Source organism: Tamandua tetradactyla, chromosome 2 (genome assembly GCF_023851605.1).
Source record: "Tamandua tetradactyla isolate mTamTet1 chromosome 2, mTamTet1.pri, whole genome shotgun sequence".
In the NCBI taxonomy this organism is placed as follows: domain Eukaryota; kingdom Metazoa; phylum Chordata; class Mammalia; order Pilosa; family Myrmecophagidae; genus Tamandua; species Tamandua tetradactyla.
The window spans coordinates 23,299,625-23,321,293 of NC_135328.1; the positions used below are offsets into that span (position 1 = coordinate 23,299,625).

The 21,669-nt window shown below is 39.9% G+C and overlaps 2 protein-coding genes across 3 annotated transcripts in view; one reads left to right on the forward strand and one right to left on the reverse strand.

The window, feature by feature from the left end:
• LOC143667035 (olfactory receptor 13C9-like) overlaps nt 1-21,669 on the reverse strand; it is a 713,098-nt gene that overhangs the window by 412,377 nt on the left and 279,052 nt on the right. The window lies entirely within an intron of this gene.
• Nucleotides 10,418-11,371, forward strand: LOC143659318 (olfactory receptor 13C3-like). The gene has a single exon (XM_077132151.1). The coding sequence runs from the start codon at nt 10,418-10,420 to the stop codon at nt 11,369-11,371; it is 954 nt and encodes a 317-aa protein (XP_076988266.1).

A 21,669-nucleotide genomic window follows, 5' to 3' on the forward strand; every position in this document is an offset into this window, starting at 1 on the left:
TCTTTGAGCATGCATTTTGTGCAAGACCTTGTGACTGGTACATGGACAATAAAAATGAGTCAAATATGGTGTCATTTTAAAATAAAAGCCTTTTTAATTGAAGACAAAAATATGTAACAATTACAAGTATCACAAGCAAAGTGAAACAAATCCAATATAGACTTGAAGTCTGACATTAAAACTTGAAGTAAATGAAAGATCCTGGCAACTGGCATGTCAGAAGGAATACTATTTGGTATATGTTCTAGTTTGCTAACTGCCAGAATGCAACACACCAGAGACGGATTGGCTTTCAATAAAAGGGGATTTATTTCATTAGTTCTTTGGAGGAAAGGCAGCTAACTTTCCACTGAGGTTCTTTCTTACGTAAGAAGGCACAGGATGGTCTCTGCTGGCCTTCTCTCCAGGCCCCTAGGTTCCAACAGCATTCTCCGGGGAGACTTCTTTCTGCATCTTCAAAGGCCTGGGCTGAGCTGCCAGTGCTGAGATGAGGTATGCTGAGCTGCTTGGGCTGTGCTACGTTGAGCTCTCTCATTTAAGCACCAGCAAATTAAGTCAAACATCATTCATTGCAGCAGGCATGCCTCCTAGCCAACTGCAGATGTAAATCAGAACAGATGAGGTTCATATACCATTGGCTCATGTCCACAGCAACAGAACTAGCTGCCTTCACCTGGCCAAGTTTACAACTGAATTTAACTACCACAGTATAAATGGCCAGCTATAGTCAACCTGGGGCAGGAGACAATAAAGATTAGTAGGACAAAGTCCACTTCACCAAATGCACCAATCCAAGGGCATACTTTTACACTGTGGTCTATAGAACGCACTCTTTGGAGCACCTTTAAGTGATGACTGGTTGTTCTTAAATACACTGGATCCATTATTAAGGAAAAGGTTGGGCCCCGGCTTTAAATTCCTAGCTCATGCACCTCACCAATGACATCATTTCTATGGTGTTCCCTGATAGAAACTTTCATTTCTTATAGCTGCAGCCTGGAGTTTTCTGAAAACCAAATGCAGAGTCTCATCATACAAGTAACTGTATTGCAACACAAACTGAATTCCCAACATTGCAGATCACAGAATGTCTGCTGCTAAAGTGAGGGAAATATTTGGGAGGGAAAGTAATCCCTGAGATGTAAGCAGGATGTATGTGTTGATCATGATAATGATGGTGACAACTGAACCCCTGACTTCTGCTGAGTCTTCCTTGCCAAATAGATCTGTCATAGCCTGCTCTGAGTAATCACCTGATCCATATCCATTGGAAAAGACAAAATAGCTTTGCTTGATAAACCTATAATTACCTACTCTATGGAAATAGTCTCCATGTGAAGATAGTAACCCTGTTTCACCCGATGAAACTATAATGGAATCCCTTGAGGTAGTTGATTTCCCAGACACTGCTAGTTTCTCTCTGGACCCACCCCCATTACTATCTGTTTCTTCCAAACCTATACCTAGACTTAAGTCCAGAATGACCCCAAGATGAGGGCAAACTGACACATGAAATGCTGCACTATGCTGCAAAAGAAGTGCATTATTTTTTCATTTTATGCCTCCTGATATCAGAACAATATGTATGGGAACGGATATTAGCATATGGGACAGTGGTGAGCAGAATGTAAGATTGTATCATGCTAAAATTTGTTGGTGTGGACCAATTAAGCAGCTTTTCTGGGCATAGTATTGGAACTTGAAGGATTAGAACACTTTCTAACAATTCGTTAGGTTGTTGCCTGAAGCATGGACAGAAGGGTGGCTTACACTGAGTGAATTTGAAATGTCAACACACTATGATATACTATGTGCCAGTTTGAAATTGCCGTGTATCCCAGAAAGCCATGTTCTTTAATCCTGATTCAATATTGTTGGGTATGATCTTTTTTTATTAAGTTGTTTCCATGGAGATGTGACCCATCCAGTTGTGTGTGGGACCTTTTGATTAGGTGGTTTCCATGGAGATGTGTCTCCACCCATTCAAGGTGGATCACTTACTGGAGTTCTTTGAGAAGGACTCATTTTGCAGAAAGGTTAAGAGCTGACGCAGACAGAGACATTTGGAGATGCAGGGAAAGAAAAAAAAAACACCACATGGGAATCTGTTTGAAATCAGAAGTCAAAGGACCAGCAGACACCTGCCATGTGCCTCCCCAGATTTGCCTTTCTTGAGTCAAGGTATCTTTCGATATGTATCCTAGTTTGGACATTTTCATGACTTTAGAACAGTTAACTTGTAACTTAAAAAGTTCCCTGTATAAAAACCAACCCATTTCAAGTATATTGCATTTCCAGCAGCATTAACAAACTGAAACAAAACATACTGAGTCAAAGTCTCTGAGTAATTGGAATGTTAGAGTGACATCATGTAAGACTGTCTCACCCACCAGAGAAATGTACAAAGGCACTCCTTTCACCACAACTGTGAGGAATAAATTTGTTAGAGCAGTTCCATCATCCCTGAAGACACAGACAGTTCTGTGCAATATGCCAATACTGGAGAGCTGTTGTCAAGAATGGAACATTCTTGACAACACTGGTAAAGGGACATCCTCCCAGTGGGCAGAACTCTAGCAGTGCACCAGTTGGTTCGTTTTGCTTGAACAGGGAAATGGCCAGAAATGCATTTACATACTGATCCATGGGCTGTTGCCAAGGGTTTGGCTGTATGGTTGGAGACTTGAAGGAAAATGATCGAAAAATTGGTGTCAAGCAATTTTTGACACCAATTGTCAAAAATTGGTGGGGGAGAACTATGTGTATAGAACTTTCTTAATGGGTGAAAATCATGAAGATATGTTTGTGCCATGTGAATGATTTATAAGAGGGTGATCTCAGTAGAGGAGAATTTTAATAATCCAGAAGTTATTAAAGATGTCCTGTTCTGTGAATATGAGTCAGCTTTCTTCCCCAGCCAGTGATGTCCTTGACCAATGGGCACTTGAACAAAGTGGTAAGGATGGAGGTTATGCATGGCTAGGAAACATGGACTTCTAGTCACTATGACCCACTTGGCTATAATTAAGGACCAAATCTGACAGCAGCAGAGACCAACCTCATTCCTTATATTGCCCCATTCCTCAAGGTTGTCTGCTTGCCACCTGATGGCAGACAGATTCCATTAGACCATTTCTATAGTGGAAGGGGCATGTGTATCTCCTAGAATACACAGGATTCTAGATACAGATTTACCTTTCCTGCTCATAGTTCTTCTGCCAAAACTACCATCCAGGAGTTCACAGAATGTCTTATTCACCATGATGATGTTCCTCACAGCTTTGTTTCAGTTAATGAACTGTGACAATGATTCCATGCCTGTGGGATTCACCAGTTCTTCATCCTGAAGCAGCTGGATTGACAGAATTGTAGAATGACCTTTAAGGATTTAAGGATTGTACTATTAGCATCAACTGATGGCAATATCTTGCAGAATTGAGGCAATATTGCACAGGAGGCGCTATATGTTCCAAATCAATGTTCAATCTAGAATACTGTCTTTCTCATAGCCAGGATTCATGGGTCCAGGAATCAAGAGGTGGGAATGGGAGTGCCACTACTCATTAAAACCCCTAGTGGGATACAGTAGGTAATTTTTTTTGTTAAATTTTTTTTGTTTATTTATTTTTTATTAATTAAAAAAATTAACAACAAACAAAACATTAAGATATCATTCCATTCTACATATACAATCAGTAATTATTAATATCATCTCATAGTTGCATATTCATTTCTTAGAACATTTGCATTGATTTAGAAAAAGAAATAAAAAGACAACAGAAAAAGAAATAAAACAATAACAGAGAAAAAAAGATTATACATATCATACCCCTTACCCCTCGCTTTCATTTACCACTAGCATTTCAAACTAAATTTATTTTAACGTTTGTTCCCCCTATTATTTATTTTTATTCCATGTGTTCTACTCTTCTGTTGATATAGTAGCTAAAAGGAGCATCAGACACAGGTTTTCACATTCACAGAGTCTCATTGTGAAAGCTATATCATTGTTCAATCATCATCAAGAAACATGGCTACTGGAACACAGCTCTACATTTTCAGGCAGTTCCCTCCAGCCTCCCCACTTCATCTTGAACAACAAGGTGGTATCTACTTAATGCATAAGAATAACCTCCAGGATAACCTCTCGACTCTGTTTGGAATCTCTCAGCCATTGACATTTAGTCTCACTTCACTCTTCCGCCTTTGGTCGAGAAGGTTCTCTTAATCCCTTGATGTTAACTCTCAGCTCATTCTAGGGCTTTTCTCAGTCCCTTGGTGATGAGTCTCAGCTCATTCCAGGATCTCTGTCCCATGTTGCCAGGAAGGTCCACACCCCTGAGAGTCATGTCCCACGCAGAGAGGGGGAGGGTGGTGAGACTGCTCGTTGTGTTGGCTGGAGAGAGGGGCCACATCTGAGCAACAAAAGAGGCTCTCTTGGGGGTGACTCTTAGTCCTAAATTTTAAGTAGATTTGACCTATCCTTTGTGGGTTGAATTTCATATGAACAACAGTAGGAAAATTTTTCTTCCTGTTCCTATGACCTTATGCTCTGACCTTTCCGAAGGTAGGTGTGTTTCCCCTGGGAGATGAAATGATGATTTTACTGAAATGGCAGTTAAGATGACCACCCAGACATTTGGACTGTTTATGCCTTTGAATCAATAGGCAAAGAAGGGAGTTACTCTAGGGACTGGGTGATTTGTTCTGTTTGCCAAGGGAAGTGCAGAAGAGCAAGCGTAGAACACAAGAAATCCCTGCAGATAGCGCTTAGTTTTTATAATGAAATTCAGTGGAAAACTGCAAAGGAACCCAGGCAGGATTACTAATAGCCACTCTCCAAACTGTCTTACATGCATTACTCTGCAAGTGTGCTAATCCCGATCTCTTGAAGACAGTAATTTTAAACAACACCATTCTCTTTCCATATTAGATACTCAGAAATGTTGCTTATATGTACTTATGTATTTGAACATATTTTTTGAACTCTATTGCTGTCAGTTGTCATTCCTAAAGGAGAAAAGCATAAGAAATAAAGGTAAAAGTACACTTTTCATTAAAATGATCTCTTAGGGTTCATATGAACTTGGGAAAAAGCAAATCAATAAAATGTCATGGGCATTTACTTGACACACAACGCCTGACATGGGCAGGCGTTGGGTTCAGTGGTACAATGCTCACCTTCCATGCAAGAAAGGGATCGGAGGGAGGCGATGGGACTGCACTGGGAATGCGAAGGCAGGGGCCAGCTCCTAGTTTCTTAAGCAAACTATTATTTTTCAGAATCCAAATATTTTACATAGAAACATGAAATCTATAAGAGTATTACAGTCAGAACCTCAGTGTTGATATATAAAGCAGAGCATATATAAATAGGCTTTTCTAAAACACTTTAATTCAATAATGTGAATTATACCTCAGAACACTTCTGGGTTTTTTTTTTTCCTTCTGTGCCTGACAGTTGCAGATTGACTCTTTTTTTGCATGGGCAGGCGTCGGGACTCGAACCCGGGCCTCGGCATGGCAGGCAAGAACTCTGCCTGCTGAGCCACCATGGACCCCCCTTTCATTTTTTATTACTATTATTATTTTATCTTTAATTTTTTTTGTAGATTGAATTTTGTCTTAGAGACTTATTTGTTTCATGGCTTCTTTGTATTTCTTTTCACTCTATAAAAGGTATAAATTGGTATCCTCCATGAACCGGTCTGCTCAAGAGACTAAAGACAAAGCCAGCGAAAAAGTTAAGTAATAATCATTTAATTCATAGCAATACTGTGTTTTATTTCATTTATAATATCTAGATAGTTTCTCAATTCTAACATTTGACTTTTTTTTTTAAATCTATCATTTGATTTAATAGGCACTAACATTTAATTAACTTTACTTTGGTAAATATATTTTGGATTTAAAAGCACTCACATTTCCTAACATTTGCTTGTAAAAATTTGCCATAATTGCAAAAGTTAATGAGCAAATTTCATTTCATTTTCTAGAATTCTTCTTCAGCATGATTTAATCCCAACCCCACTCTTAATTGGATATGTGGGACACTGTTTCTGACATACCAAGAAGTTTCCATTCCTTACATCTCTCACTCCAACTTTAAATTGCTTTGGGGGCTGGAGAACAATTACAGTCACTGCTGCATTACAAATATTTACCCCTGTACCTGGGTGGAACTTGGCATTTTTTTGAGCTTTTCTTAATTCAAAATGACATAAATAATAAGGAAAAATAAGCTGCTCTTCCAAGAGGTGGAAATAATGGATCAGTAGAGATAAGTCTTAAATATCATGAAACAGTATCTTTTCATTGTAATTAAAGGAGGTAATAAATATTATATTCCAGTAGGAATAACCTAAAACAGCACAGCTCCCCGTTCATTAATATAGCAATAATACAGCAACAGTTCATTATTACTATTATTTTTTTAATGCATGTGAAATAATCTAGCAATTCTGTATTGCTATCTTATTTTGTCATCACAGCATCCCTGTAAGAAATGTAAGACATGCAGATTTACCACTATTTTACAAATTAGAAAAATAAACCTATAAGTCAAAAACAAGGAAATGCCAAAGAAAAATTTTTATACTAAATGCCAAGCTCTTTTCCACTATTCTAAATCCATGTGACATCTGTTCAAATGGAAATGAGGTGTTCACTTTGTTGCCTAAACTGATGAGCATATATATTAGCAAGCAGCTTTTTTTGTATTGAGTGAAAGATACTAAAAGAAAAATAGGAAACAAAATACCTAAAGTTTGTGGCAAAAGAAAAACAATTCGCACATATTAAATTGTTCTGATCATGTATCCACTAATTCTGCACAGGGAAATTGCTTGAGATTGTAGAAATTAAATACATATCTATTCAGTTCTAATTAACCTATTATTTGCAGCCACTGTATTAGTCACTAGTTGAAGAGGGATAAACAAAACAGAAATGCTCTTTCTCCTGTACCTTTGGTTATCTCACAAAATACAAGATAAGTTTCAGGGGCTGGCAGCAGAAAAAAAAAAAAACAAGGTAGCAAGACCGACCAGTGCTCATGTTGGATTGTACTGCAGAAGATATTTCTACCTGGGGAGGGCAAAGCTTGGAGCAGGTTGGGCAGGAGTGGGGGTGAAGATCTGAGGTGGCCTAAGACGTGCTGTCATTATAGTTGTCTGGAAGAGGAGTCCTCTACAGACCTGCACCAGAAGGCAGATCTGGAATCTTGCCGTGTTGTCCCGTAAATTCAACGGCCTACCATCTTTCTTCCATTTACATTCATGATTGGGCAGATCACAGAGCTCCAATCCCCTTTCCAAGGCATCCATTGATTAATTTCGGGGCACTACATGGGGAAAACTTTGATTAATCTTAAGAAGTGGTATAAAGTAAATGTCGGATCTTTGTCATTTTCGTCAGGGCGCTGTTGAATCAGAACAGTCAAGGTTGTTCATGGACCTTATCTTATCTATGTTTGTTTTTGCCCATTCCCTCTTGTTGATCTGTGACTTCTATGCATATTTTAATGGCACTGTTAGTCAAGGTAGTAGTGGAAAGAGCATGAGCTTTTGATCTTGCCATTGCCTGTCATTAGCCTTGAGTCCTGAGCCAATTAAACCAATTTAAAGGACATGGACACCTCAGAGCCTGCAATAAAAATATTCTAAATGAAATGAATGCAGATATTTTGAGATAGTCCTGATATTTATATGAATTAATTAAGAAAATAACCTCTTGTATGCTCCATTTTTTTCTTCTCTGAAACTGTGTCTGGTTTTGAACCTACAGAATAAGTTCCATTAAAGTTCGATGGACATTCAAGCCCAAAAAATGAAGCAGACATACCTTATAACATAATAGTAAGCATTTATTAGGGAGCTGCTTCTGGGTGGCTGCAGTATTTTCCAAGTAGTAATCCATGCCACCCAGGGAGTTATAGGGGGTTATATGGGCAAGAACAAGGAAGGTACTAAGCCATTTGCAAGATTGTAAGCATGTTTGTTTTTTTTTAAGTTACTGATATGCATTACTATATGTAGACTAGTTCAGATCGTTATGGGGCTTAGGGATGTGCAAGCAAGATTTAAGATGCACCTACAAGGAGGGGGTGTACTTTACCTAGGAATGTATGGCTTCTCAGAAAGTGAGATGGACATTCCCTCTTTTGCCATTTTCCTCAAAGTTCAAATATTTCTGCTGTCTATTCTTTAACTCAGTTGATTCTATTTTGAGAATCCCTTTGACCGGTTTGGTTGTTGATTCCAAGACCTTTTCTGTTCTAAAGTGTTTCCCATCTACTATCACACAACAAACTAAGTGGTAGAATGGGTGATAGGAGCGAGTTAGACATTCTCAGTAACTTACGGCTTCAAATCTAATGGTGATGTTGGTCAACTTCAAATCTAATGGTGAATATGGAAAGATCAATTTTCACATCCAGTCAGTAGCTAATGACAAACACAAAACTGTAAAGGTCTTAATCCTCGTGTCATGGATTCATAGCTCATTAAGTTGGCTGTAAGTTAATGTCACAGGTTCTGATCCCTCAGCCTTGCGTGGTTTAATGGGCCCCTTCTTCACCAAAGAAGTGCCCATGTTCTGCCAGGTTTTGGGCCTTTGTGTACTCCAATCACACTTTCCTTGTCAGATGTGCTTGTCACCACTCCTCCGCAGAAACTCCTTTGTCCAAAAAGGAGGCCCTGTCATTTGATTACTCCTAAACTTTGCTCATCCTGTTCTCCCTTCTAAGTTACACTTCTCCTCTCTTCTCTTTCACATCTGTCTAATAATTTCCATATTTCCAGGTCTGGCCTGAGTCTGAAACCCTTCCTGAATTATGCCTGGAGTTATTTATTATGTATAAGCTTCTTCTTTCTAGGAAAACAAAATTTTCCATGAAATTATACAATATAATTATATTTATATTACTTTTTCATGAATAACATAGTTATCTTATATCCATTTGTGATTGTGAGCAAGTAATGATAGGTACCTTAGATTATAGGTTTCATTTTCTTGATGTACTTAGAATATGGCTGGACTCAGGAAGGCTCTAGGAACTGTAAGCCCAGCATAAGTAACCTCAATCTTTTTTAAAATGTGTTTTCAATATTACATTTTTCTTAAGAGTATTTAACAACATTGTGTGACTGGAATTTACTGCAAAACACAAAAGAATATGTTCTGATAATTTTCCAGATCATTAAGCTAATCTACATAATGTGACAAGAGAAAATCTCTCTTGTTCAGCACAGCTGTATGTTTTGCCAACTCAGTGTAGATTTAGGCTTGATATTCTGTGTCATTTCTTCACCAAATTTTTCAGCACCATCTGGGAGCTTATGGAATGCAAATTCTCAGGCCCTGACCTGAACAGTAAAATAGAACCTGTAGTTCAGTAAGATCATCAGGAGATTGATGTACTAATTTAAATGAGTGAAGCAATGAAATAGACCTAGTGTCAAAGATTTGAGCATCAAGTTCCATTTTATTGTTTACTAGATTGGTGACATTCTTTAAGTCCTGTCTCTCAAGATGAAAAAAAATTAGCATAATATAAAGAATGGTCGTTTGTAGAGTACACGGTGGTGCACAGGAATGCACATGCATGCCATCACACAGGCACACAATCACATGTACATACACACACATAATATAATATTAATAATATACATTATTATTTTTTTCTCAGGTTGGCTTAAAGAAGTAAATTATCAACATATTCACTGAACTTACAAAATGAAACAAGCAAAGACACTACATAATGTTCTCCAAAGATTCTTCATCATATCTATGTAGAACTTGTCCATCAAGTGGTCTTAAACTTAAGATATTAAGAAAGGACTTCAGCAAGAGATCAACAACTTCCTTTGCCTTGATTTGGTGTTAAATTGTGTGAAGGTGATTCAATTTATTATGATTAAATGTTTACAAAATACTAAGGAAAATGACTGGAAAATGTTTTGCAGTCAGTCATAAAAAATTTAAGCACAAAGATTGCAGTTGCCTTGACATTTTGATCATATAGGTTAATCAGTGAATCAAAATGCCATTCCTTGTTGAGGTGAATTTTACTGTTGCAACCATCTGAATCCTGGACCAGATCAAATGAAGAAGTCTAGTTTGAAGTCTGTAATGAAACATAGGTTTTGGAAATGTCCTCAAAGGTAGGACATTACTTCTGGATCTAAATCTGATTATAGATAGATCATCAGATATTAGCAATGGGGCGTAGATACATCCAACATTCCCAGTGTCATTGTATTATAGCCAAACACATTGTTGTGGATTAGAACTTTAGGCAAACACTCCTTTTATTCAATCCTAAAATAATGATTTATCAGGTAATTTGAAACATTTGTTCCTTGCCACCAAATACATTTTAGGTTCGTCTTCCTCTGACATATGGAAAGCAAATGACATGGATCAGAACAACCAGACATTTGTGTCAGAATTTCTTCTTCTGGGCCTTTCAGGGCATCCAAATCTTGAGATCATTTTCTTTGCTCTGCTTCTAGTGATGTATCTAGTGATTCTACTGGGCAATGGTGTTCTCATCGTAGCAAGCATCTTTGATGCTCGTCTTCACACCCCCATGTACTTCTTCCTGGGAAACCTCTCATTTCTGGATATCTGCTATACAACTGCTTCTATTCCTTCAACTTTGGGGCCCATCATATCACAGAAAAGAACCATTTCCTTCTCTAGATGTGCAGTGCAGATGTTCCTTGTGTTTGCCCTGGGGTCAACAGAGTGTTTGCTCCTGGGCATGATGGCTTTTGACCGCTATGTGGCCATCTGTAACCCTCTGAGGTACCCCATCATCATGAGCAAGGCGGTGTATGTGCTGATGGCTTCCACATCATGGTTGTCTGGTGGAATCAACTCAACTGTGCAAACGTCTCTTGCCATGCAGCTGCCATTTTGTGGGAATAATGTTATCAATCATTTTGGATGTGAGATCTTGGCTGTCCTCAAGTTAGCTTGTGCTGACATATCACTCAATGTTACCACCATGCTAGTGGCAAGTATGGTCTTCCTGGTTCTTCCACTGCTGGTCATCTTCTTCTCCTACATGTTCATCCTCTACACCATCTTGAGAATAAAATCAGCCACAGGGAGACACAAGGCATTTTCCACCTGCTCCTCACACCTGACTGTGGTGATCATATTTTATGATACCATCTTCTTTATGTACGCAAAGCCCACGTCTCAAGACCAGTCTGGGGAAAACAAATTTCAAACTTCAGACAAGCTTATGTTCTTGTTTTATGGAGCCATGACCCCCATGCTGAATCCTATCATCTATAGCTTGAGGAATAAGGATGTAAAATCTGCTGTGAAGTATCTGTTAACTTGCAAATTTATCCAATAAGAAGCACGGAAAATGTAAATCTTTGTACAGTTAACAGAAAGATGGCCTTATTATCAAAACCAATAAGGAACTTCCTTGAGGAAACCGTTATTAGGATGAGATATCTTTATTCTTGCTTTCACTATCCTTTCTTTTCTAGATTCACTGAGGACCGTATTTTGCCATCACCTCAGCTTCTCACAAGTTCTGAACCATATACGAATTCTTTTAGAATCTTACTTTTGATGATATCTGGAAGGAAGGGTCTATTGTACTGGATGGCAACCTTATGGGAAAAAGAGCACACATACAATTCAGATATAGATAGGCTGAGAAAGAAATTCTGCTCTACTACAGACTATTTATATGGTATTTGATACTCTTCATGTGGAAAATGTAGGCATTCTTCTTTTTAACCCTAAGCGTATTTCTTAAAAATGGAAATTCTCTTTGTGTGTGCTCATGTGCATGCAAATGGCCAGACAATGATTTTTCATGTTTCTTTAATTCCAGTTATATTATGCTACAATAATTCCTGAAACTATTTTTCATGATTTAAGCATGTTTGGAGGACATTTACTTTTTAGATTGCTCCTCAAGTTGGTTATGTCAGACATTTTCTCATGATTGATTTCAGATTATGCTTGCTTTTCTTTTCTGGTTAAGAAGAATCAGTTGTTTTGTTCTCCCCTGTGCCTTATATCAGCAGGCACTTGATACCAATTTGTGTCATTACCGTAGATATTAACTTTGATTATTTTGTTAAAACGGTATCTGCTATGTGCATCTCCCCTGTAAATTACTCTTTTTCATTTGTTTGTAAAGAGCATTACTCAAGAAGATACTTTGCCACTACGTAAATACATTAACATTAAACATTCATCCACCAGTTTTAGCAGCCATTGCTATTTCTTACCTTAATCAGTTCTTACTATCAGGTTGTCAAATGATGATTTTTCTGTCATTCCTTCTTCATTTACCCATGGCCATTTTTTCTTTAAGTAAGAACTTTCTCACCTACCTCACTTTTTAAATCCATTAATTCATTTAAATTCATTTGCACCCAACGTTTCTTATTTTATTCAATGAATTACACTACTATTACATTGTGATTTAATGCTCAATTTCCTCCAGGTTTTTTTAATGTCATTGTCTTCAAGCTAGTTCCTGTTTCTTTTTGACATGCCCCCATGATTCTGGAGCATGTTTTTACTTTCTGCGCAATATCCTCTTGTACTTTCCTATCTCAAGCCCTGGTATCAGTGATAACTCCAAGAGGCCTTGGTTTCTTTTTTAGGAGAATACATTTAGAAACCAAGATTTTTGGGGCAGAATGCGTTTAGAAACACCAGAGTCTTAGGTATACTAATTCCTACCAGGATGTCATTCTTTCTAGGCCCACTCAGCAAGCACTATTGTAAAAAAAATGTATGCATTTATGTATATGTATACCTCTTTTAATATCTATATGTGTATACTCTATCCTTCCCCTTTCTGTATTTTACCTTACTTCTCGAACAATTGGAAAACTGAGTCTCAATACCTTAAATTTATTTACTCTGTTGCCTAATCTTAAAAAGTATAGAAATAGTTTTAATTTGTTGAAATATGCCATTGGGGAAAATTAAGAGGGTTTTTTCAATTTCCATTACTGACCAGCTCCTCTTAGGATTGACATCTTATTTCTTTGCTTAGGTGAAGAAATTGCCAGGTCTTGTCAAGTCTGAGTGAAATGGAATCCATTCTTCCCAATTTTGGTATCTGGATATTTTATCTCTTCACTCTTATAAGTGGTTTTATGCAGAATGTATCAGACAGCTTCTTGTTTTCCTACTTTCCTGCTTTTTGGTTTTACTTACATGTCATAAGTAGTTGATCCAGTTTCCTTAACTGGTTTTTATCATGTGTTGTCTGCTGCTTATGATACATGCATGACCCATTTCCCTGAAGGGACTGAAATCTGTGTCATGGTAGAAAACATCCTTCTTGCTTTTCTGCATCATGGCACTGTCTTAAGTTGAGCTTTGGGAAGGATGGTAGCTTGTCAAATATTGGTGGTCAGGTGGACAGCTTAATCACATGCATTTAATTCCTCAAATGTTGCTGTGTGTTTCATATATCATGAAAACATGCTCCTTTAACATTTATAGCTATTATTTGCAGTGATACATTTCACTGAGAGTCATTGCAGGGATGAAGGATGCTGAGAGGAGGGCAGAACTTGAGCCCTCTCTCTAACTTCTTTCTTCGCGCCATTCAAACACTGAATCTATCTACCTAACAAGCTATTCTCCATCGCTGTTCATGTGAAGATCTGCTTTCAAAATAGGTAATTTTAAACCCCCAACATAAACGCCATTTTTCATTCATGAAATCATTCAATTCAGAACCCAGAAAAATTTCAATTAACAAATTAACATGAAATCTTAACATTCTCTGCTGAATATCTTGAATCAATTCAACAAACATTCCTTTGAGCACATGTTTCATGCAAGACTTTCCAACTAGTGCCTGGACAATAAAAACTGAGTAAGATATGGTGCTGTCTTCAAATAGAAGGCTTTTTTAGTTGAGAGACATATATGCAACAACTCTGTATTAGTTAGGGTTCTCTGGAGAAACAGAATCAACAGGGAACACTTGCAAATATAAAATTTATGAAAGTGTCTCACATGACCGTAGGAATGCAGAGTCCAAAATCCACAGGGCAGGCTGCGAAGCCGACAACTCCAATGGATGGCCTGGATGAACTCCACAGGAGAGGCTCACCAGCCAAAGCAGGAATGCAACCTGTCTCCTCTCAGTCCTCCTTAAAGGGCTTCCCATGATTGGATTTAGCATCACTAATTGCAGAAGACACTCCCCTTTGGCTGATTACAAATGAAATCAGCTGTGGATGTAGCTGACGTGATCATGACCTAATCCTATGAAATGTCCTCATTGCAACAGACAGGCCAGCACTTGCCCAATCAGATGAACAGGTACCACAACTTGGCCAAGTTGACACCTGTCCCTAACCATGACAGTCCACCCCTTGTCAACTTGGCACCTATATATATATATATATCACCTTAGACCATACTTAATTTCCAAATGAAAACAAATAAGCACACATTTTTTCTTTTACCTGACAATACTCAACTGTCCAGCATATAACTGGAAACACATTAAATCTCTCCAGAATAGGGTGCAAATCCTTGGGCAACATTCATTCTTAAACTTGATATCTTACAACTTAAATAGTATAACACAAACAAAACAGCATTACAGTCCTCGTTTCTGTAACTGATCACGTGGTCGAAGTTCATATTTATCACTACCTTCTTCCACTATCCATTCCATGTTCCCTTTCCCCTCAGCAAGCACTTCAGCTGGCCGTGGTTCTTTGCCTGGTGGGGTGACCCAAGCCTTCATTCCTGAAGTCTCAGAGCCATTAGTGGTCCTGCCTGGATTGTGTTGTTGCAGTTTTCCATTGATTTTAATCACAGGGCATGGCAGTACTAATAGACGCCCCAGGGGATCTCCTATATTCCAAGAAAACTCTTCTTTACCTCCATTATGTAGTTGCAGTCCTACTTCCTTCTGATAGTCAGGGTCAATTACCCCAGACAATAATGTAATCCCCTTCTTGGTGTGTTGATCCAGAGGCATAAGTAGCCCAAAGTGGCCAGGTGGCAATCTTAACTTCCAGTTCAGTGGTATCACTGTTGTTTCTCCTGGAGAAAGCACACCCTGTTTTGGAACTAAAACCTGTAGACCAGCAGAACTCAGGGTAGCAGGGACAGGAAGCAAAAATTTTCCTAGTGGATCACTAGGAGTAATAGTGAGTGGCACCACACCCATTTCTACCCCTTGGTTCCTGGACCCATGGATCCTGGCTATGGGAGAAACAGCACCATACAGCGGACGTTCATTCAGAGCATACACAGCTTCCTGGAGAACATTACCCCAGCCTTTCAAGTTTTTGCCACCTAGTTGGCACCGTAATTGAGTTTTCAAAAGGCCATTCCACCGTTCTATCAATCCAGCTGCTTCTGGATGATGGGGAACATGGTAAGACCAGAGAATTCCATGAGCATGTGCCCATTCCCGCACTTCATTTGCTGTGAAGTGTGTTCCTTGATCCGAAGCAATGCTATGTGGAATACCATGACGATGGATAAGGCATTCTGTAAGCCCACGGATAGTAGTTTTGACAGAAGCGTTGCGTGCAGGGAAAGCAAACCCATATCCAGAGTATGTGTCTATTCCAGTTAGAACAAATCGCTGCCCCTTCCATGAAGGGAGTGGTCCAATGTAATCAACCTGCCACCATGTAGCTGGCTGGTCACCTCGGGGAATGGCGCCATATCGGGGGCTGAGTGTGGGTCTCTGCTGCTGGCAGATTGGGCACTCAGCAGTGGCTGTAGCCAGGTCAGCCTTGGTGAGTGGAAACCCATGTTGCTGAGCCCATGCATAACCTCCATCCCTACCACCATGACCACTTTGTTCATGAGCCCATTGCGCAATAACAGGAGTTGCTGGGGAAAGAGGCTGACTGGTATCCATAGAACGGGTCATCTTATCCACTTGATTATTAAAATCTTCCTCTGCTGAAGTCACCCTCTGGTGTGCATTCACATGGGACACAAATATCTTCATGTTTTTAGCCCACTCAGAAAGGTCTATCCACATACTTCTTCCCCAGACCTCTTTGTCACCAATTTTCCAATTACGGTCTTTCCAAGTCCCTGACCATCCAGCCAAACCATTAGCAACAGCCCATGAGTCAGTATACAAACGCACCTCTGGCCAGTTTTCCTTCCAAGCAAAATGAACAACCAGGTGCACTGCTCAAAGTTCTGCCCACTGGGAGGATTTCCCCTCACCACTGTCCTTTAAGGACACCCCAGAAAGGGGTTGTAATGCTGCAGCTGTCCACTTTCGGGTGGTACCTGCATATCGTGCTGAACAATCTGTAAACCAGGCCCGAGTTTCTCAAAAGGTGAGTAGTTATCTGCAGCAGATGGTAAGGCTTTGCTCCAAAATCCTAAAGGTCTGTGTTGTGATTCTCCTATCGGGGCCTGCCAAAGGCTCCAGACAGCATCTCTATTTGCCACTGACACTTCCAGCACTATTGGATCTGCTGGATCATATGGCCCAAGTGGCAGAGCAGCTTGCACAGCAGCCTGGACCTGTCGCAGAGCCTCCTCTTGTTCAGGTCCCCACTCAAAATTAGCAGCTTTTCTGGTCACTCGATAAATGGGCCGGAGTAGCACACCCAAATGAGGAAGATGTTGTCGCCAAAATCCTAAAAGGCCAACTAGGCATTGTGCCTCTTTTTTGGATGTGGGAGGGGCCAGATGCAGCAATTTATCCTTCACCTTAGAAGGGATATCTCGACATGCCCCACACCACTGGACACCTAAAAATTTTACTGAGGTGGAAGGCCCCTGTATTTTTGTTGGATTTAGCTCCCATTCTCTGACACGCAAATGCCTTACCATTAAATCTAGAGTAGTTGCTACTTCTTGCTCACTAGGTCCAATCAACATGATATCATCAATATAATGGACCAGTGTGATGTCTTGTGGGAGGGAGAAACGATCAAGGTCTCTGCGAACAAGATTGTGACATAGGGCTGGAGAGTTGATATACCCCTGAGGTAGGACAGTGAAAGTATATTGCTGACCTTGCCAGCTGAAAGCAAACTGCTTCTGGTGGTCCTTACTAATAGCTATTGAGAAAAAAGCATTTGCCAGATCAATAGCTGCATACCAGGTACCAGGGGATGTATTGATTTGCTCAAGCAATGATACTACATCTGGAACAGCAGCTGCAATTGGAGTTACCACCTGGTTGAGTTTACGATAATCCACTGTCATTCTCCAAGACCCATCTGTTTTCTGCACAGGCCAAATAGGAGAGTTGAAAGGGGATGTGGTGGGAATCACCACCCCTGCGTCTTTCAAGTCTTTAAGAGTGGCAGTAATCTCTGCAATCCCTCCAGGAATACGGTATTGCTTTTGATTTACTATTTTGCTTGGTAGGGGCAGTTCTAGTGGCTTCCACTTGGCCTTTCCCACCATAATAGCCCTCACTGCACGAGTTAGAGAACCAACGTGGGGATTCTGCCAGTTGCTCAGTATGTCTATGCCAATTATACATTCTGGAACTGGGGAAATAACTACAGGATGGGTCCGGGGGCCCACTGGACCCACTGTGAGACGGACCTGAGCTAAAACTCCATTGATCACCTGGCCTCCATAAGCCCCCACTCTGACTGGTCGTCCAGAGTGACGTTTTGGGTCCCCTGGAATTAACGTCACTTCTGAACCAGTGTCTAATAATCCCCGAAATATCTGATCATTTCCTTTTCCCCAATGCACAGTTACCCTGGTAAAAGGCCATTGGTCTCCTTGGGGAAGACTTAGAGGAATGTTAACAGTATAAATTTGTGGCAGTATAACAGGTTTCTCCCCCATAGGGACCTGGCCTCCCCTTCATTCAAGGGGCTCAGGGTCTGTAAACTGTTTCAAGTCTGGAAATTGGTTAAGGGGCCGTGACTCTGTGTTTTTGTAATTCAGGTTAGACTTCTGTTCCCTTGACCTAGAACTCTTTTGTTTATACAGCTCTAACAAGAATTTTTTAGACTGCCCTTCTATTGTATTTCTAGGCACCCCATGATTTACTAGCCAATGCCACAAATCTCTGCGTGTCATATAATTTTGATGCCTCCTTTGAGTTTGTTGTCTATTATGATACCCACGTCTACCCTGTCTTTGGTGATTAAGTGCTGCCACCTGGCTTCTGCCAACTCGGGATCCTGTCATCCCCATTGTGTTTAAGGATTCCAGCTCAGTGACAGCAGTTCCTACAGTAATATCTGACCTACAGAGAAGTGCAACCACAGAGCTCTTGAGGGATGATGGTGCTAGTCTCACAAATTTATTTCTCACTGTTCTGGTAAAAGGTGCATCCTCTGGACATTCCTGGGGTGTAAGAGCAGGCTTTGCATGATAAATCCACTCTAACATCCCAATCTCTCTAAGCCTCTGGATCCCCTCATCTACATTATACCAGGGCAGTTCTGGCATTTCAACCTCAGGTAATGTTGGCCACCTTTTGATCCATGTTTCAACCAACCACTCAAACAAGCTGTTAACACCTTTTCTAACTGCTCGAGCTATAACATTGAATGCAGAATCTCTGCTTAGTGGGCCCATATCAATAAATTCAGCCTGATCCAGCCTTATATTCCTCCCACCATTATCCCACACTCTTAAAATCCATTGCCACACATATTCCCCTGATTTCTGTCTATATAAATTGGAAAACTCACACAGTTCTTTTGGAGTATAACGTACCTCCTCATGTGTGATACTTTGTACCTCACCTTTAGGGGCCTGTTGGGACTTTAGTCTAGTTATAGGTCTAGAAGAAATGAGGGGTGGTGGGGGTGGGTCATGAAAAGAATTAGAAATATCTTCCAAGCCATTTGCTTCAGGGCTTTCATTTGCAGTTTCATCTGGTGAAACAGGATTAATAACTCTAGGGCTAATCCCTTCAGGAGGAGGTTGGGTGGCGAATTCCTCAAGGCAGGCTGGAGGTGGGGCGGCTATGTCCTCAGGGCAGACTATTACAGGGTTATCTAGAGAAGGCTCAGCATGGCCTAGGGTTTCAACCTCACCCCCAACATCATTAGCAATCCATATGTCACCATCCCATTTTTCAGGGTCCCACTCCTTTCCAATCAATGCCCTCACTTTAACGGCAGATACCATGCAAGACTGAGATTTCAGTTTACGTTGTAAAGTTGCTACTCTAACAATAAGATTCTGAGTCTAATTTTCAGAGATCTCAAATCTACGGCTACAGGAAATAAGATTTTCCTTCAGGATACTCATAGAAACGTCTATATCTTTCAGACGGCGCTTAAGCTTCTCGTTTGAAGCCTTAAGCCCATCCCTTTCACTCTTTAATGTAGACAGTGTATCTAACAACAACCAACCAACATCTCTATAACTCTTATTTCTATGAAACTCTGTAAAGGTGTCAAAAACATTATCCCCCAGAGTCTGGCTACGTACAAGCGAAGCATTAGGAGAATTGAATGATGATATTTTGACTATCTCCTTTGCCAACTCAGTCCATGGATTGGGAGTGTCATTCTGATTACGGGAATCAGAGTCCTTAGTGTCTCTGAGCCCAGTCAGAGTAGAAAACCATTCATAAAAACCCATTTTTAAGATTCTGTTCCTTAAGAACCACTCCTGGTACCAAGATGTATTAGTTAGGGTTCTCTAGAGAAACAGAATCAACAGGGAACACTTGCAAATATAAAATTTATGAAAGTGTCTCACGTGACCGTAGGAATGCAGAGTCCAAAATCCACAGGACAGGCTGTGAAGCCGACGACCCCAATGGATGGCCTGGATGAACTCCACAGGAGAGGCTCACCAGCCAAAGCAGGAATGCAACCTGTCTCCTCTCAGTCCTCCTTAAAAGGCTTCCCATGATTGGATTTAGCATCACTAATTACAGAAGACACTCCCCTTTGGCTGATTACAAATGGAATCAGCTGTGGATGTAGCTGACGTGATCATGACCTAATCCTATGAAATGTCCTCATTGCAACAGACAGGCCAGCACTTGCCCAATCAGATGAACAGGTACCACAACTTGGCCAAGTTGACACCTGTCCCTAACCATGACAAACTCCATGAACTATATGCAAGTTGAAACAAATGCAATGTAAACTTGAAGTCATGGGTTAAAAATTGAAATAAATGAAAGATCCTGACAGGTAGAATGATAGAAGAAAGTCTGCTTGGTATAAATGGCCATTTATACTCAACCTGGGTCAGGAGACAACAAAAATTAGTAAGGACCCGTGCCACTCATCAAGTGCACCAATCCAAAAGGCTCCCACTGACACTGCAGTCTGTGGAATGCACCTCTTAGAGCACATGCATGTGATATAAATAATGCCCCTGCATTTGAGCAATGAGATGATGCAAGTGAGGAACAGTGAATTATGAAAATACCACCATATAAAGGACCTAATTTCTCAGTTTCGAGGGATTGTTGCTATGATATCATGAAGGCTATATGTTAATTGATGCTCTAATTGTTCAAGAGAGGCCTGGAATATTGAATTAAACATTGCAGCAGTTCCACAGGGTTGTATAATTTATAGAACTCATGAGACCCCTGAGTGTATACTCACATAAGACTTTAACAAAGATAAAGGATATGGTCTAGCAAGAGAAAGTTCTGGCAAACATAGAAGGGTCCAAAAGCTTTCAGACACAGCTCCCAGGCTTCTTTCCCAATCATCAAAGTGCATTTTATCTTTGGATTGTGAAACACTTACATATCTACAAGGATAACTTAATTTCAAGGAATGAAGGCACAAGTATTCTAAGGAGTCCTTTACACCCTTATGGTCTTATAGCTAAAAACAGGCTGTATAATGCGTAAAACAAGATACAAGCCATCGTCTATAGATTTTCAGTGAATAATGTGGACAAAAGAATATAGGGTGACTCAAGGGGACTTTCAGGATTTAAACAGCACATCACAAGTCACCAACATTCTTATCTTTTCCAGAAGTCTGTACCAGAATCCCAAGTATCCTTAAAAATAATTAAAGTTATCACTGACCAGATGCAAACTAAACCCCTCCTTACAAAATCCACCCTCCTAAGCCTTGCTCAAGCTTTCTTATTACAAATCATCTGTCATCATTCTTATTTCTGTATCTTTTACGATATTTGCTGCAGGATAAGACCAAACCACTAATCGTTTTTATTATCCAATAGGGTGTGTATATTGCTTTTGAGAACCATTGTACTAAAAGTCCAGCATACGTTTGTTCATAAGTATGCAAAAGCTTGACAATTCTTTCACCAACAATATTTTAACTTATAAAGGGGATGAATAGATTAGCAAAATGTAACAGTTAATGGTTAGCTAAATCTCATCTGTTCTCTCGTCAATTAGTATGTGCAAACACACACACATGCACACACACACACACACACACACACATTCAGTCTGGGTCAGCTGCTAAAGCAAATTTCCATTCCCTTAAAGAATTTATTTGGAGTAAGACAGTCTCCATAATTTGATGATCAACATCAAAATTAAAATAAAACGTTTGTTCTAGTCCTGTAATTGTTTAAGAGGCACTTGCTCCATTAGCCAGATAAGCAAATTTAAATCTAGAATAAGTGTCTCTTTTGGTCAAGACTTATTATTATCCACATAGAACCAGGGGTAATTTTCCAATGTAATCCACTTCCAAAGTATGGTTCTTTCTGGATCCTTTGAATAAG